General features: G+C 38.3%; 1 protein-coding gene across 2 annotated transcripts in view; it reads right to left on the bottom strand.

Annotated features, from left to right (window-relative positions):
• Nucleotides 1-2,824: 2,824 nt before the first annotated feature.
• The window catches only part of LOC111576346 (alpha-1,3-mannosyl-glycoprotein 4-beta-N-acetylglucosaminyltransferase C-like), a 52,495-nt gene continuing 35,803 nt past the window's right edge, over nt 2,825-19,516 (bottom strand). For both annotated transcript variants that reach the window (XM_023281962.3, XM_023281961.3), the window contains 3 exons: nt 4,623-4,768; nt 4,357-4,504; nt 2,825-4,236 (listed from right to left, as the gene is read on the bottom strand). In XM_023281962.3, the coding sequence (XP_023137730.2) occupies nt 3,068-4,236; nt 4,357-4,504; nt 4,623-4,751 (1,446 nt within the window). In that variant the 5' untranslated portion in view covers nt 4,752-4,768 and the 3' untranslated portion in view covers nt 2,825-3,067. The remainder of the gene's footprint in view (nt 4,237-4,356; nt 4,505-4,622; nt 4,769-19,516) is intronic.

Genomic DNA, 19,516 nt, shown 5'->3' with positions numbered 1-19,516 from the left:
CATCACGAGCATACTTAGTAGTCAGTGTTGTGGCTGAGCATCTCCACCTCTGAACTGCATTCTATTGATGACTATCTCAAAAACACAGATTCAGAATTCCAGGGTTAAAGCCTGTCAGCTTGCACGGTTTTGTACCATTATTCTTCTAAATATGTAACTTTGATAAACAGACATTCATTTTTCTTTAATCAGTAATCAGAGATGGATTTTCAAAAATAAATTCTGACAAATTTAAGAAAATATTATTCATTTTAATTACACATCATACACACAAAATGATGGGCGCCTTTTCTTCTGACTATCTCTGACTGTCTCCTCTGTGCTGCTCTGAGTACAAACACAATACGATGAGCATCCCTTCTTCTTTTCAACATAGATATACATTGAATAACGAATGGATTCATACTATATGGATAAAATATGAACCAATTCTCTTCAAGAAATTGCTTTTTTGTTTTTGGTTGTTTTCTACCATCAGTATATAATACTGCAGAGGTAAGATGACTCGAGATCGATTTGGACTACATATCAGCAGGAGGTCAGGAAGGTAGAAGGTGGTTAAAAAAAAAAACAAAAAAACAAAAGGAGGTAGAGAATGTAATGAGGAGAGAAATGCGATGAGGGAAATTGCATTTGACTGTAAGGCAGGCGAGCTGGAGATCTGGGGACAGGTATAAAGAGAATAATATAAGATTTAAGGGGAAGACATCTGAGAGCAAAAGGTGAAAAAACTCTGAAATGTGTATGAACTGAAATGCAATGGAAAGGCTGGGAAGATGGCTGCTGAAAACAAGGTTTACAGTGTGCATAAGATGATCTACAAAGTCTGGATTACTTCTGATCTGTGTGTCAGTGTCATTGTGACAAACTTAGAGAAGTGGGATGAACTTAGATCTCTGGTGGGAGAGTTTATTTCTCACTTGAAAACTCATTCTGGGTTTGGCTGTATCAGCAGCCAAACCATCTGTTATTTACAGGCAACCAGAATACCTGAAGGGCAGTCAAACAGAGAAGAGGCTGCAGCACAGATGACACCTGTAACTGTCAGACCCGAACAGAGGAGGGACACAGTCCTCACAGATTCCTATACTTCATCTACATAACAAACTGTTTCTTGACATTTGTTTATTTACCTCATGGTGTCAGCCTGGTTCTCCAGATCATAATTTTATTATTGGTATTTCTACCAAATACATCATTTATTGCATGTCTGTTCACCCTGAAAGAGGGATTCCTCATCTTAATATTTCCTCTTGTTTCCCTTTAAAGAGCTTTTGGGGGGAGGATTTAGCAGGTGCCATATGGTGCGCAGGTTTTAAAACCCCTTGAGGCAAATGTGTGATTCCTTGGGAGCTACATTAATAAAAAATGTCTTCAGAGATTTACTGTCTAATATGTTGCTCTGTTATTATTTTATATCAGTGATATATTATTGACAGGAACATATTTTTAATGAATGATGTAATAAATAGATAAAATGGCTACAATTGAATAATGCATGGTTATTATATATTAGACACACGTTATCATGCTGGGTGATTAGTGACACTTTTGCTTTTCCTTGTAAAAAGCCTGCTGTGAAAAAGGCCAAACATCATGACGGCATCAAAGGGAGTACAAAAATTTTGCAAAAATGTATGGCACAATTAATTGCAGAAGTGTTTTTCAATTACATTTTTCGTTTTTAATTTGATAATCAGGGCACTTTTACTACATATATACCCCTTTGGTTGGTCTCATTTTTGTCATTTTCGGAATTTACCAGCAGATGGCGGCAAAGGACAAAAAAACAAAATTCAGCTGAAGTTGAAATCAGGGTCCACAGAAAATAACACAGTTTGTGTAAAACTCAACAGATGTGTCCTAATGACTAAACTAGAATTACTGCCTCGCAGTTGTATGTTTCCACCAACCAGTCAAAATACAGTTTGCGTTCATCTCTCCTTCTGTTCCTGTTGAATAATGAGCAGAAAAAGTGTTTTTACACAAGATTATGGTGTCGCTGTAAAGTTGACCTGTGACCTTTTGGGATATCAATTGTCATAACTTCATCATTTAATTCCATTAAACATATATGTACATTTTTTGTCTTGATTAGCACATTGAAATATAAAGTTATGTCCAAAAATGTGTTTGGTCACAGTGAAACTTTGACCATCAAATTCTAACCAGAGTCCATGTGGATGTTAGTGTGCAGAAATTCCCTCCAGATGTTTAACATGTTCACATACATACGTACAGATGGCTACAACCACAGCTGTTTTGAGCACAGAGGCATAAAAAGAGAGCTGTAGCTTAGCTGAGCATGAAAGGGATGCTAAATACAAACACGTTTAGCTTAATTAGTTTGCTAAGAATGCATATATTAGTGAGAGACAATTTTTCAAATGTATAACGATGGTTTATAAGAGCTAAGTGTCACTTCACACAGCCGGTTCTTCTTGACTCAGTTAAAAAAAAAGTCGGATATTATTAAGAATATTATAGAACTTCATCTTTGGTCTTAAACTTTGGATCCGAAATAGAATTACTATTTTATATCATTTGTAGTCTAATGTCTTTAATGTTAGATGCTAGAAACAGCTGTTTAGTTCCCACTGAATCCATCCTTATTTGTTTTTAGAGATTCAAACACTAAGTCCTGCAGCTTTTCAATAATGGAGGTTGGTTTCACGGCTTTCTAAAAACATTCTTTTGTGTGTAGTTTTTGATTTTGTTCTACAGCACTTATTTAAAAAGCCTGAAACTGGGTTACAATGTTTTGAAGCCCATATTGTGTGGAAGAACCCTTTAGGCACCATGACTGAAGAAAAAAAACATGGCAGCCAAGTATGAACATTTTTATGTACAGATTTTCTGAAAATGAACACAAGTAGAAAGGCTCCATACTATACACATTGATCATTTCAATACATCACAATGAAAATATACAGCAGATCTCTGAACAACCCAAGAAAATATGGATTGATCTGAATTGACTAAACAGGAGAAGTCCAAAATGAACTCATTACATCTGCATCCAAAATCACTACATACAGATAATCATTTAAAAACTTCATTTTTTTTTTTACTTAATTAATTGACTAATAGGTTGTGCAGTCCATAAACTGATAGTTCTTATGATGAGCCATTCTTTCTGACTGGCAGTGACGACTATTCGTACACACTCAATGTCAAAACCGATCTTGTGGTCCACATTATTAACCTCAATGTTTCCAGCTTTAAACTCCCCCAGTGTGATGTAGGACATACACTGTCTTCCCTGTTTAGTTTCCACAGACTTCTGGCCTACTTCCAGAGCTCCATGGTGAAGAATGTCATTTTGTCGGTCCTCTGTACCTGTAACAATTTTAATTCTGCTGATTTTTGTTGATTTGTTAAAGATTATGATGAAGAAGTCTCCTGTGCACGGAGGTTTCCCCCAGAAATACTCATCAACGATGCTACTGTAAGCCTTAGTGGCGTCGTAGTTTTCAAAGACATTGATGTTTGTGCAAAGGCTGGCAGGGGGGTTGTCAGGAATGTCTATGGAGTCTTCCTCAAAGTCATCATCCTTCAGTTTGTTCTCAGCTCCTTTATATGAGGAGTAGTAGCCCATGTGTTGGAACAGTGAGGGCTTGAATCGGATCACATCCTTCTGGGCCAGCAGACCCCTGAAGTGGATGAGAAGCCAGTCACAGGGCATTTCCTGGTAGAACATGAGGAGGAAATGAGCCAGACGAGGCAGGTCTCTGGAGTGGTACAGCTTTCCGATGTAGCCCAGCTTGGAGAATTCCAGCATCACCCAGTAGGAACCTTCTCTGGAGGTGATCACCTTCTTCAGCGCTGTCAGGAAGTTCCTGGAGCAGCGTACATCGTCCTCTAACATCATGTAGAAGTGAGAGAGGTTTGTGCAGAAGTTAAGGAGGAAAGCGTAGTCCACGTTCTGCTTAGAACGGAAACGGACTCGGTCCTCCGGGTCGTTGTAGTTCCTTTTCAGCCCATCCAGAGATGGATAGTACTCCTCTGGGGCCTGGATTACCAGGAGGCGTCCGGCTATGATGTGGTGAGCAAACTTCCTGGTGATTTCCTGTACCAGGTTCTCACACCAGACCAGATCAAAGTCTGCCAGATGAACCACAACCACAATCTCTTTCAGTTCCTCGTAACTGGACTGATCAAAGATGGATTTGATGGTCTCCAGAAGGTAGTTTCCTCTTTTTCTTTTGACTGATGACAGTCCAATGGTGAGATACTCTGTGAAAAGAAGTCACTTTAGTCACGTCTATGTGGAACACTCCAAATGTATATACAGTATGTTATGTTGTTAGTTGTAAAATAAATTGAAACTAATACATGTCTCGTAAAATCACTTACTTTTGCGTGGCAATGGAATTCCTGCAAGGTAGCGATATGTCACATTAATAGTCCCAGAGAAATTGGACAAGTCTCTGAATGTGTGGACATATCTTTCAGAGTTTGGAGGATGAATCAGCGTTTCTCCCAGCTGTCTTTTCTCAGCCTCCTGAATTACAAATATGTCTGTAAGAATGCTTTCAACAAAACAACTATAACTTCACAAAATAATTGAAGAAAAACATTAAAATGGCTTTGTGTCAATATTTTAAAGGTGAGAAACCCACCAGCACGTATCCATCATCCATGTATAGGTTGAAGAAGAGCAGAAAGGTGACGAGGAAGCCGAGGAATGGGAGCATGGATCGTTTCCTGAAGCACCTCATCTTGTCCACAGACTTCCACATTAGCCTCATGATGGCCTCTCTCACTGCTGGAAATCACAGATAAAACAGCCATTTAAGCATCAAAATCAAAGAAATTATAAGAGCTTGCACATGTGACATGTTATTTTGTTATTACAATCTTTGTGAACATTGGGGTTGTGCTGTTGTTATTAAGAATTAGTTGCAGACCTCCATGGATAAACTAGCAAATACCTGTTGTCTGCTTTAATTAGGAGCTATAATTTACATCCTGCACTGAGAAGACTGTCACGCTCTACAGAGCAAGTAGAACAGATGTTTCACTGAAACAGAAAGTCCCAAAAGTGCTGAACAGAGTAGCCGAAACCAATCCACAAGAACTTTGACAACACATTCATATTTAATCAAACTAGAACAACGCCTCATAGCTGTATGCCTCCACCTGCCAGTCAAATTGCACTTCATATACATGACTGTCCAGACTCATATAACACATTAAAAGTAGATAAGACTTTAAATATGCGTAAGATAACCAAGAAAACCCAGAATTTCATTGATTTTGATATAACACAAAGTTGTAGCCATGACAGCAGATGATGTTTCAAATATGGATATGGCTGCAAAGAAAGTACAAATTCTGCAGTGTGAAGGTTCCACACACACCTTCACAGAGGACCTACACAATCAGCACAGTTTCAAGGTGGACACCAAAGATTAATGCCACTAAATTGGTATCGGATCAAATGTGAAGTGCATTCAAAATCTCCCCTTCTGTTCTTCAGTGATGGTGTTGAATAAAGGCCAGAATAGTGTTTTGTAGAAAACTATGCTGTTGACCTTCTGGATATAAAATGTCATCACTTCATCGTTCTATTGTATCAGACATTTGTGTCAGATTTTGTCAGAATGAACATGTGAATTCTTGAGTTATTGCCAAAAACATGTTTTGTAAAGTCAAAGTGACCTTAGACCTCTGACCATCAAGTTGTAACCAGTTCATCCTTTGTGCCAAATTTAAAGACATTCCTCCGGGGTGTACCTGTGATATCGTGCTCATGAGAAGATTTACTGCTCTCAGCTTCTCAGATGTGACTATTTGCAGCTTTTCTCTTTGTATATGATGTACCTGACATGTTTGGGTCTGTTGATCAGACAATGCAAGGCTTTATTTTTATGCTCTCTGAATGCACAGTATGAAAAACAGAGACAGAAAACAACGGGAGAGAAATAAGGTATGGCATGTAGCAAAGGTTGTAGCTGGAAACAGCATGCAGTTATGTGGAGTCTGCTGTAGCCATTTGTTTGGAACATCGATGACATTTCAAAGGCTACATGGTTAATTGAATGATCAAAAAACATCATTAAAGCAACATTAATAGATTTTTCTGGTCACTGGTGGAAGGGGAACAAACTGTGAACACAACACTGAGATGCTGACCTGTTCTAGCTGTTATTGCTGATGTGTTGTCACTTATTTGCGTACTTAACAGGCACAGAGCATCATTAACATTCAACAGATGCTGTCTTTCATGGAACTTGAAAAATGTATGACCTGTATTCACCCTCTTGCGTCCCACGCCACTAATTCCTGAGAAAAACTGAACATAAAGGTAACGCTCTGTGGGTTCATCAGATTTCTTTTTTCTTTAGCTGGAAACACAGACAGGACGAGAGCATGAACCAGAACAGTGAAGTCGTGGTCCATAAAGCTCAGTAGTGCAGAGGAAACTGTAAAATCAGATTATAATTCTTTGTAGGTTCATTTTGTTCAGCGGCTCCTTTCTCATTACGTTTTGATTTGATCCATTGTTAATGTAAAAATATCGATTAGTGCAGCTTTAATCAAAATTTATAATCATTTGCAGCCCTGAAGTATCAATCACAAAGCTGGAAGGATATTCATCTTTAATTAGGTTTTGATGAGCTTCTAAACATGACAGATGTGGCCGACGGCACTGACACAGATACAGAAGGCTGATTTTAAGGTTTATCGTTGGATTAAGCAAAATGGCTGCCAGTAAGGGATCATTTTGGACGTTAATCTAACTGCTCACAAGGGGAAACGTCAGTCGTCTGTTCAGTTTGAGTGCAGCAGACAGATGATGTTTCAGAACTCATTAAACACCAGTGACATCTCCTGATAGAAAACAAATGCTCGGCGTGATATTTACTCGTAGCGTTGACAGTCTTTTAACTAAAAAGAATTACCCTGCTCGCTGTCTGTCCAATTTGGCACCTCGTCAAAACAAAAAGAAAAACTAAGGATCCCATGACACCTTTCCTAATTCTGATGTTGCGTAACATAAAAATGCAGCCTTCGATGTGCGAAACCGTGAGCTCCCAAGAGATGAGGACAATTTCGGCAAAGGCCTGCCGCTGGGCCCAATAACTGAATAAACAAGTTATTATTCATTGTGTTATTCATTGCTTGAGTTCCATTTTAGAGGAAAAACCATCTGCCAGAGAACTAAGCCATTTTGTGCTTCTGTCATGAAAAAGCTCCAGACTGGCACCTGAGAGACGCAGCGGCGACAGTAAGTGGAAAGACAATGACAGCTGTAAGTCAATATTATGGAAGTCCTCACAAAAAAAAACACACCTCCACACACCCTCACACAGGCACATTTATTTGAGATAGCAGCCTCAGATATTGAGACAACCAAAGAATATCTAACAAGGCTCAATAATGGCCACATGCTTTGCCTGCGAGAGAAAATGCTGCTAAGAAATTAGATTTTTGTTTGCTTTCTCTCAGCAAATCTAAACAACAAACAAGTCTCCTATAGGTCACGTACATTTATATGGAAATGAAGGTACGCCTGTGAATAAATAAGCACCGTTTTTTGGAGTCTGTTTGCTTTAGTTTAAAATGCTTCTCTGCCAAGTTGTTATTGTTGTTGTGCTGTTTTTTTCCCTCAGCAAATTATCAGTGTGTGTCCCCTGCGAGCTCATTTCTATGACTGAAGTCATTTTAGATTAGAGCCAGTAAAATAATAACAGGTAGAGGAGAATACCAATGAGCTGCAGCATTAAAAATTGTAATATGTCCTCAGAGGGTTTATCTTCTCTCCTGCACATTAACAACAGTCTCTCCAAAACAGAAATGAGAGATTTGTCTTGCTCGCTAATCTTTTCTTTTACAAATGCCACAGTACTTAACAGCAACCGAAGCCCGACTCTCCTGCTTACAGGTTAAGTCTTCTGGATGAAAACTAAGGGGGGAAAAAGGCTGAATTGGATGATTTAAATAAGCAATTTTCTAGGATCTACATCTAAGCTGCTTAAACAATAGCTTGTGGACAAATAATAATTATATGTGTGCAGGCTAAATTGTCCAAAGGCAAGGGAGCACTGCAGCAAATTTTATTAAATTAAATTACTACTCTCCCAAAGTGCATATTGAAGCTGCCAGCAGTCACACGCTCTGCTTCTAGTGCAGTTGAAAGTGTTTCTTCTCCTCATGTGAATTGTATTCTTTAATTGTTGAATATTTATGATTTAATTTATAACACCACTGTCTTACTCCAACCTCAGTGATTTAAAAAGATGTGGAAAATGGTTCCAAAATACACTACAAATATACTAGTCAAAAGTTTGGACCCACTCTCTCATTCAATGCCTTTTATTTATTTGTATCATTTTCTACATGGTGGATTAATCCTCAGAATTAACCCTTTTTTGTTTACAACAAAATTCCATATGTAATCACTGACAGGTGAAGAATTTTGATCGTTGCAATGCGATGTTCTGCTGAGCAACCTTGAGTCCAGGCATTCACATGGATGTTACTTTGACAAGTACCACCCACCTAAACATTGTTTGCAGGCAACGCAACTCCCCGACAGCAGCAGGATGTTGTGCTCTGTCACTTATACTTATACTTATACCACTCAGGTATGACTCTGCCGAGGGCATCGACCCAACCTCCAAACACCTCTGATTCCAATCCAAGTGAGCATTAACAGGATGTACTCGAACAATCCTGATCCACAGAGGCCCTACCCCATAACCTATAGAACACTGTGAACATCAGGGTCAGACCCCACAAGATGCCCCCTTGGAGGCCCCATGTCCATGTCCAGATGCATCACAGCTGTTTTGGCAGCATGAGGGTAACGTACACAATGTTAGGAAGATGGTTTTAATGTTGATCCTGTCTATGCCAATTATTACACCCTATTATGATCAATTGCATTGAAGATGCACATAGATGCTGTATAGTGTGAAATCAAATTTAAAAAACATGCAGTGGGGTGCCCAGATAGCTCAACTGTTCGAATGGGCGACCAATAAACAGAGGCTAGATTCCCCGGCGCAGTGGGGTTCGATTCCAGCTCACGGCCCTTTGCTGCAGGTCTTCCCCCCATTCTTCTCCCCTACTTTCCTGTCTGCCTCTCAACTTAACCTGTCAAATAAAGCCAAAAAATAACTTTAACAACAAAAAAAAGATTGCCATAATTGGAGGAATCCACAACATAATGACTTTAAGAATCTACAGGGGTTTGAATTGGAAAAAGGATACATGGAAACACTTCAGAAAATCATCCTCAAAATATGGAGCTGACTCTATAAAAACATGCCAAAAAGGACCCCAGTCAGAGCTTTAGGCTTGTTAGACACAAGAGAGTGTTAAGCTGAAGTTCTGCTTCTCTGGACAGCCTGTAGGTGAACATGCACAGGGGTCACTCGGAGATGTTACAGCGGCCGCTATTGTTCAACTTGTACACCAGTCATACATTTTCATTTTGAACCCGCCTCCTGACAGGTGTTGACTGAACTAATCCGCTTGCTTCGCTCACAGGTTTGCACAACATGTTGTTAACACTTGGAAGGTGTGTGCACTGGTCTCACTGTGAGCTTCTGCAGCCTACTGTTACCCACAACACCCCTCTCTGCATGTTTTTGCATCTTTGGAGAGGCTTTAGTCCCAAATCTGGATCACAGACCCTGCCTGCCACATAAACCATTTGTGTGGATGGAATGGAAGCTCTGCAGCCTCTATACTGGTTACAGGAGACAAGCTTGCTTATAACTGGATGTGTTATGAATGTAGAAAATGAACAAGTAATGCTTTGAATTCAACATCGCCCATCAAGGTGCCCTTTAGCCAAGTATTTAATCGTCATTTACGTCAGCGATAGCAGCAACATCTCCACCAGTATGAGACTGTGGCTGTACTGGGAGACTCCCAAGTGGGAATGTGTCTCATTCAAGTGTTTCTGCCAGCACGGCAAAGCCCTTCCCTGAATAAATTTGGACAGAAAATGATGGATGGGGCACTTGTTGCAGCAGAGCCAACGTGCTGTGAGACCCCACAGGGATGTATACAGTGTATATGACAGCTGGCTCACATTACTGACTCAGTGAACACAGATGATTTGACGTAATTAATGACATGAGTAGTGACTGTGCTACATCTGCTGAGGAGGGAAGTCCATGAGAAATTGTGTGTATAAACCTTGCACTTTCTCAAAGCAATCTAAGTAAGTAACCCTTGCCCTGTGCAAATTTGGATTTCAATTGATCTGAGTATAAGAGGGCAGCTGAGAAAGCTAATAGGAGAGAATGTAACCCACTCAGGACGCACCACGGAACATTGTGAAGAGGTCGTGAACTCACGTGTCCGTAATACAGTCTGAAAATGCATCCATGACTGCACACTGTAAAAAAATTGAGGCTTTTCAAAGATTTTTTTGTGTGATATTTAAAAACAATACACTGTTATGTTAATGACGCTTTGTTTTGTTAAATTACAGAAAATAATTAGATATGACATTCATTTTAATGTTGGAAAAAAAGCAAAATGTCCACAGCAAAAATGTGTATTTTATCACATAGTAACTTATTTTAGAAAGCTAGGGCCTAAAATGTTGCTATTTTGCTGTATTTAAATTAACCAACAATATCATTATTTTACAGATATTTACCATTATATGAAAGAAAAACTCTTTACCCTTCATTAAGGGTTTATAAACTGGCAAGCATTTGTAAAAAATGGTATTTTGTAGTTATCAACAACATATTTACAATTAATTAAAATTTCATAATTGTATTACAGAAATGTCAACATAAGTCATTATTGTTTATTTACCAGATAAAAATGTGACATTGTCTGGAAGTTCAATCAATAAATATTTATTAATTGATCATTTTACAGACTAAAATATTAATCTTACAGATTAATTTACATAATTTTAAGAGATCCTGTCCCTAAAATTCAAGGATGAATGGAACTATTTTCAACAGAATAAAATGTTTTTTTTATAGATGCTGATAAACTTAGAGAATAAAACACTTTGCAATGGGAATAATGCTGTCTTTGTAATCTTTTTTCTTAGTCTTGTCTCTTTCTTTCTGATTTTGTGTTTCAAAGCAGACACACGCTTCTCCAAAGATGCATGCAAACATCTCTGTGAACCTGTGGAGAGTGGGGTATCATGGGTCGCTGTATAGGTCACAGAGGAGCAGACAAACACAAAGAAACCTTTAAAATCTCAGCTGCGTATTGTTCAAACCCGTCTGCCAGGCAAGATGACGGGTTGATTCTGTTCACTTGGGAGGAAGGTGAAAAACACACACACAGTAACAGCCATAATAAACTAAACACAAGTATGAAAGAAAGAGCCGTACCGACATATCAGAGCGATTCCCATGCATGTTCACCTAAGTGCAGCCCAGAGAGCATAATTAAGCATAATTACAGCATCAGCTGCATGTCTGAATGCAAATGTTTAAGGTTTCCTCAAGGCAGTTTTATGGAAAGAAAAATTATATGAAATGTGAGATGCGTTTAGGATCCAATCTAGAAGATAGACTTTGTCTAAAACTATATGTGAGGCAAAATAATAATTAAAAAAACAGTGTTGATGAAAGTGTATTTAAATCCATACATTTTACTTCTCTGCAATTAGATAGAAAAAGAAATATAATAAAAATCTTTATCACACATCAGGAATCTAATTTGTGTTTTTGTATTCATCACTGAAATGATAAGTCTGAAACTGTTGTATAAAGATGAGTTTCCACTGAAGACAAAAATGTCAACATTCATTTCCTAACAGGTGGAAATTGAGCATTTGTTTGGGCTATTTTAAACTGCAGATTAGTGCACATTTAGTGTTTGTGTGTATTGACTGAAATAAACAACCTTGCCAATCCTCACAGAAGTAAAGGAACAAGTTACCCGGTGCAGTCGTGCTCAGTGATGTGCTCTAAATAGTTGGAACAACATTAACACTCACAGAATATACGACAAGTAATGTTGCTTTCATCTGCTCCTCTTCTTTTCTACCATGTTTTGTTTTTTTATTTTCATGACCTCGGTGACTCAAAATGCTTAACACTTCATTCACGTGTCTCAGTGTTTACTGCTGTTCTATCTTTTCATCCTATGTATTCAGTCTGAAATAGAAGGTCTTCTATGCATGTCACCTTGAATAAATAAAAGCAGAGTGATGTTCCACTGAAGTTCACTGCAGCCTGAATAATAATAATAATAATGACAAGGCCTTTGCAGTGTGGCTGTTTCACTTCTGTTTCAGAGCAGATCATCGTAGCGCTGAGACATGCTCGGGAATCTGTGCCAAGGGCTGTTAATGGCTTTTTTAAAATCCCCTCCAGTTTATGAACTTCACACAGTCTTGTGGAACTCTGTGAATATAATTTAATATACAATGTGCGTCTCAGACACTATATCCTGCTATTATTCTCCATCTCCATCCTGCCTCGATGGGCCTCGGGCAGAGTGCTAATGTGGGTCAAAGCACTGGCTGCTGAGGAGAGCCCATCCTCATTATAGTCGCCACCACTGGGACCGCAGAAGCCTTTCATGTTCGTCTTTGACCTGAAAGGTAAATACACTCCAGATGCAATTTACATGTACTGCAGGAATGCTGCACAGAAACGCCAAGCTTTAGAAGGTGAGAATTATGTCTGCTTAGGGCTAAAGCCAGCTTTACTCATGGATACTGCGCAGCTGCACATTGCAGCAACTCTGATAACTGATGACACAGATCTGATTATTTTAAACAACAGCGATCTGAGAAGGTGCAATGTAGCACTAGTATTTTGAAACTGCTTTGAGTTTATTCAAAAGGCTTTTAAGAGGCTGTACATTTTTCAGTGATCTGTATGAAAACGCTGAAAGGTGATTTTGGCTTAGCAGACGAGAGGGAGTTTTGGAGGTAAGGCGCTGCATAAAGAGTCTGAGGATTATTTCAAGTGAAAAGGAGAACAAACTAGAGTATTATCATATCTAACTTGCCTAGAAGCACACAGTCTGAATCACTCTTTTATGAAATGTTGGCACTCTGTATGGCAACTGTGAAAATTTAAAGGTACAATATACAAGATTTTAAACATACATATAACATTAATTCAGCAAAGAACAACTATCTGACATATATATATATATATATATATATATATATATATATATATATATATATATATATATATATATATATATATATATATATATATATATATATATATATATATACATAAAAAAGGGCTGCACAGTGGCATAGTGGTTAGCACTTTCGCCTTGCAGCGAGAAGATCCCTGGTTCGCGTCCCAGCTTTCCCGGGATCTTTCTGCATGGAGTTTGCATGTTCTCCCTGTGCATGCGTGGGTTCTCTCCAGGTACTCCGGCTTCCTCCCACAGTCCAAAAATATGCTGAGGTTAATTGATTATTCTAAATTGCCCGTAGGTGTGAATGTGAGAGTGCTTGTTTGTGTTTGTATGTGGCCCTGCGACAGACTGGCGACCTGTCTAGGGTGTCCCCTGCCTTCACCTGAGTCAGCTGGGATAGGCTCCAGCCCCCCCCGCGACCCTAGTGAGGATTAAGCGGTGTATAGATAATGGATGGATGGATGGATATATATATATATATATATATATATGTATATGTATATGTATATGTATATGTATATATATATATATATATATATATATATATATATATATATATGTATATATATATATATATATATATATATATATATATATATATATATATATATATATATATATATATATATATTAGTGGTGGGACGCGATTTAAAAATTTAATCTAATTAATTACAGGCTTTGTGATTAATTAATCGCAATAATTGCAGTTTTGACATATGCATAGCAATATTTGACACAATAAGTGAAGTTTTTCAATTCAAATAAAATTGTGGTTGACAGTTGAATCAATGAATAGACGTGTTTATAATTTAAAATTTATTTTAAAAAAGGAAAATGGGACATATAGAAAAGAGTGATTTTGATGACTTAAAGCCTGAATTTAATTGTTTTTTCCACTGTATGGCACATAAAATTAGCATAAGTAGTTCAAGGCGCTTCAGAAAGTTGAAAATCCAGAGATTCATTCTGTTTTCATCTTTTCTGGGTCTGATAAATGGTGTAATTTTGATGGTTCTTTTTATAGGAATATCAATTTTTATTTATGTAATTTTTTTATAAACAAAAAATTTATAATTAAGTTATTAAAAGAGATATTTTTGTTGTTTAGGTTCTTCCTCCTCCAAAGAGGCAGAGCCTCGACGGAGTAAAAACTTAAACCACAAAAATGTTTCATTTCTATTTATCTGCATTTTTCATCTGTCTGCTACATTCACAGATTACTGCAAATCTAAGTGCAATTATAGCGATTTTATTCAACATTTTAAGACTTTCTGTAAACTCAAGCACTGTCTAGAAAAGTGGTCTATTATGGGATGGCTACACCGTTAGCCGTTAGCATGACTCGTAGCTAACGTTAGCTCTGGTGCTAACAGCAACATGTTTTACATTGAGGTGATACCGTCGGCTTGAAGTAACACAGTGATCAGAAAACTCTTTGTTGTACAATTTGCACACAACCAGGCTTTTATCCAAGCTGCCATCGGGAAGATTTTTAAAAGAAAACCTTCTGTCCAACAAGCTCAATCTGGTCTTCCTTCACTGTTCACCAGTGCCTGACTTCACTCAGTGCTTCCTGTGCTTCTTCTTTATGGCTACAAACAGACTTTAGGTTCATTACTGCCACCTACTGGGCTGGAAGGTTCATCAGAGTTACCCGTGTGCCAGAAATGAGGGAACTGAGGAGGGTGCAATTAATTGCGTTATCAGTTTAAACGCGTTATTTCCCGCGGTAATTAATTAATCGAAATTAACGCATATATACACACATTTTTTTGTATGTGTTGCAGTCACAGATCTTCTCTAATCTATATTTTGGCAGCTGGCCTGGCAGTGTGTGATCATTAGCTCATGTGAATCCCTCCCTTTGAAATTGTTTGCTCTCCCTGCTGCACTTACAGACTGAGAGTGACCTCCCACACACTTTCCATAATTTATGTGCACCTGTTTCATTTCAGTTTAGTGTCTTTAGTGTGTTTTGCAGCTCTCCTCTGCTTTTCCTACTCTGCTGGGTCGGTTTGGACTGTATGTGGAAACAGACACACACACAGAGCAGAGAAAACACGAGAGCAGAAGCAGAGACAGGTGAAGTGAACATAATGCTATTCTAGCTGACAACAACTTGTTACAGACAGTAAAGGTATTTTACGGTGGTAATGTGAGCTATGGGTGCGGGTGGATTATTTTGTTGGGTCTCATGTACACAATCTGTAACCTGTAAATAAAAGTGAAGCGAAGTGGGAGGTGTTTGTTTTGGTCTGAGATGTAGGGGTTCAGCGTGTTGCATACAGAATTGCTAAGGAAAATATGGGAAAGAGATCGGAAGCAGAAGCAGATAAATATGAAAATATGGGCACAGTGAGCTAATTTACATTCTACAAAATTCTCCATAGATATAAATATACACCACTTAAACTTCAAAAAACAGTACTCATACAGTACAAACAGTAACATGGCTGTGTTCTTTAGTTTTTCAAAAAGAACTAATAAAAATAAGTGTGTGTACGCCTTTGCCAAAATCTCCCGAGCAAAAACCTGGACTGGCTGGCTTTCTTGCTGCATCAAAGATTGTTCTTTGCTACGGAAATGGTTAAAACTGATATTCCCTCATTTTAATATTTAATCATAAAAAGACTAGTTAGTCTAATGTACTGATGTACATAAATGAATTAACGGCGGAATTAATTATTATATTCTAAGCTAAGCCAATTCTGTTTACTTAGATTTTGTTTAGTTTTCTTCTGTTTGGTATGTTGCTCATTTATTATTATTAACTGTAATAAATGATTTTGTGTATTATATTGTGTGTCATCAACAACAAAACCTGACAAAGAGGCCATACATCCTAGTTAAAACACAATGTTTTTAAAGTTTCTTGCTCTGACAAAAGATGCATTTTTGGCAATTTTCTGAAGACAATCCGCCTTTCAACGCACCGGTTTTGGCATTCTGAGGGTTAAGCACTGCTCTCCTGTCAGTCTCCTGATGGACAGTCAGCAAAATCTACAAAAATCTATGCAGCAGAACCAGAGATATCGTCTTTTCTATTCCACACATTCACTTCGTGCTGGCCTGAAGCAGAGATTAGGTGCAGCCTACAGAAGTCTGATAAGCTCAAGTCTTTCCAACTATGCAACTCCCAACCCACTGACTTTTTTTTTTTTATTTCCAAACTTGCAGACTTCTCCCCTTCTGCAAAACCTGTAAACAAATTTTGATATGTAAAATCGGAGCAGTTCCCCTTTAAAGTAATTTATTGCTGTCACATAGTTTGTCCACCAAAGAGAATGTGAACAGAAATTATGATTTTGTGAAGCTTTAACTCATCAACAGAGACTTTATTACAAAAATAGTGCAGATTTTGAAGCTTAAATTTTTAATAGCAATACAAAATGAAGACAATTTTAGTGTTGTTTCAATATCAGACTCCTCTCTAAGACAGTTCTTCTGCCTATAAAGCTCATATGTAATAACATCATGGTTTGATTACTGTAAAATAATAATCTGTCCAAGTACGTTAGAGAGGTTGCAACATTTTCCGGATCTTTTGTCTTGGCTTCAGTCTCTTTTAAAGGATAATGTCTTAGACAAGCATGATCTCTGCTCTTTACCAGGCTTGTATTCATTTTCTCCATGCACTTAAATGATTGTGAATGTTCTTGTTCTGTCATAAAAGCCTGTGGCAGAAAAACAAAATACAAACATTGTAATGACAATAACGCTCTCATCTTCTTCCCTGCTGTGAAATTGAGATGAAGCCACAGCCAGCAGATATATGTGATCAACAGGATACATGTCTTCTGCTGGGAAACAGTGGAGAAGAAACGCTGCAAAATCAGTAACTGCTGCACTAAGAGTGCTTCTGTACTGGGCAGGCATGGACATGAAAGCGAAGCTAGACATCACTGGAAAACATTTGATATATATTATATTTTCTTAAAATAGTATGTTCTTATTGTGGCTGGTTTGTTTTGCAGTAATGTTGCTGAGATCTTCTAACATTTCATTACAGTTATTGTGATAGTTTTTTTTTTTAATCTCTGTAGTATCTATTCCCCAAAGAGTGCAAATATGAGAAATTACACACACACAATCCAGTAGTTCAACAATCCACAATCAGTATTATGAATGTCTTTCATAAGTAGTACAGAATTTCATGGAATATGAAGACGAGGCCAAAGTCCAACACTTCTGAGTCCAGCCTCGTTAAACACTGTCTGAATTGAAATATCAGACATATATCGTCCAAAAACATTGTCCAAATTAAATGATATCAGTACGACACAATTGTAAACCAGTATTACCTTTACACAGATGTGTATCTCCACCAACCAGTGAAGCTGCAGTTTGTCTGTCGAGACTCATATACAGTGAAGATCAGGACAGACGGACAGACAACCTGAAAACATGATGCAACTTTTTATATTTTCAGGTCTACAGTTACTGTTTGGTTGGATTTAGGCAGGGCTGCATAGTGGCTCGGTGGTTAGCACTGTCGCCACGAAATTCGAAGATCCCCAGTTTGTGTCCCAGCCTGGGCCTGGGATGTTTCTGCATAGAGTTTGCATGTTCTCTCTGTGCAAGCGTGGGTTTTCATCGAGTAGTCCAAAAATATGGTCAGGTTAATTGGTGATTCTAAATTGTCAGTAGGTGTGAGTGTGAATGTGATTGTTTGTCTCTATTTGTAGCCCTGTGATAGACTGATGACCTGTCCAGGTGTCCCCTGCCTTCACCCTAAGTCAGCTGGGATAGACTATAGGATTAAGTGGTGTATAGATGATGGATGGATGGATGGATGGATGGATGGATGGATGGAGGATTGATTTAGGCACAAAAGTGACTTGGTTAGATATAGAGAAAGACTGTGGTTTGAGTCGAAATGATTTCAATGTTGTCGTGGTTCCACTTATTATTGCACGACTAAGGTAGTGTAAAGATCATCATTACGATTAGAAGAAATGTTGACTGTTGGTAGAAAATGGGAAATGAACCAATCAGTGGTCTTAAAGTTTCATGAGGTTTTGCTGACTCTTCCATCCACCCCAACCTCTTCCCTCTATAAACTCAGTTGCAACACATCAAAGACATTCGACATAACTCCAGCGAGCGCATGAGGTCTTTGTCACCTTAATGTAAACAAATGTTTTTGAGGGCTGTTTCTGACTCTACTGATGATGAAGAGCTGCAACTTGTGTTTGATCAAACGCTCCACTGTAGCCGGTAAATAGACATTGTGTTGAGATGGTTTTCTCAGCATGCTGCTTCCAAGATCAACTTTGAGCTACAGTTTCTTAGCCCACATGGTCGTGACATTTTTAATCTGTGCAGAAAAACTTGAACTTCTAAAATTTATCAACAACTGGCCAACTTCAGCTGCTGATGAAGTTCACATGTTTGGCTGAAAGCTCTAGAAAAGCCACTAAACAGGTCTCAAAGTGAAATTGTTTTCAAGGTGATGATAAAACTTTGAACATCAAGCTGTGAGGACAAGGTGACCACCGGTGGACAGCAGCTCGAATCGACAGTGGAAGATAAACTGCTCGACATGTAATTCATTTGGCAGTGAACACATCAAGCATGTTTTTACATACAGAACAGATAAGCTTGTGTTTGAAATTCAGCGTTGGCCTGCACACCAACAAAGCTCCACCTTTGGCTCATTTCCGAACCATTCCTACGCTTTCTATAAATTATGTAGGGCTGTTACGGTTGCAACAAATCCATATGCAACGCAGAATAATAATGAAGAGAAAGTGCTTTCAAAAAAATGCAATTAATCTCTCATAAAATGGCCACTCGGCGCCCGTAATGAGATGCCATTTTAATAAGCCTGTGTGTTGAACAACAAAGCCATTTGGTAAACACTATTGTTCATTTGCCTGTTGACATCCAGGCAGCGTATGAACCCACATGGCCACTGCTGAACAGCTGTGTGTTTGTGTGTGTGTGTTGGAGTGTGTGGGTGTGTCAGGAAAACAGGCAGCAGGAAAGCTTTTGATGAGGAGTTCCTGAGAGGAACGTGTTGACGCTTTTGAATCAAATTGGTAAACACAAATATGGATGTACAGGCTGTCAGTCAACCTAAAAACTAATTTGTTTTAGTTAGACAAACATGAACTTAACTGCTCCTATACAAGCTGCTGTCTTTTGAAAATTATATGACAAGACGGATTTATGACTTGCTACAGATAGTTTAGCACAAAAAAAGTAAAATACCCCAACCATTAAATAAACCTACATTTAAAACATTTGCAAACATGGCGTCATATGTTCAGCAAATCTCTAATGTTAGATTTTTCGGGCTACTTTGGCTTGTACAATAGGCTGCAAACACCACACTAACACTAACTAGCAGACAGAAAGCAGCATAAGCAGTCATTTGGTGTTTATGAAAAAAAAAACATCC

This window comes from Amphiprion ocellaris, chromosome 3, assembly GCF_022539595.1.
Source record: "Amphiprion ocellaris isolate individual 3 ecotype Okinawa chromosome 3, ASM2253959v1, whole genome shotgun sequence".
NCBI classification, from domain to species: Eukaryota; Metazoa; Chordata; class Actinopteri; family Pomacentridae; genus Amphiprion; species Amphiprion ocellaris.
Note: the sequence above shows the minus strand (reverse complement) of the source record. Positions and strands in the feature narration are given on the sequence as shown.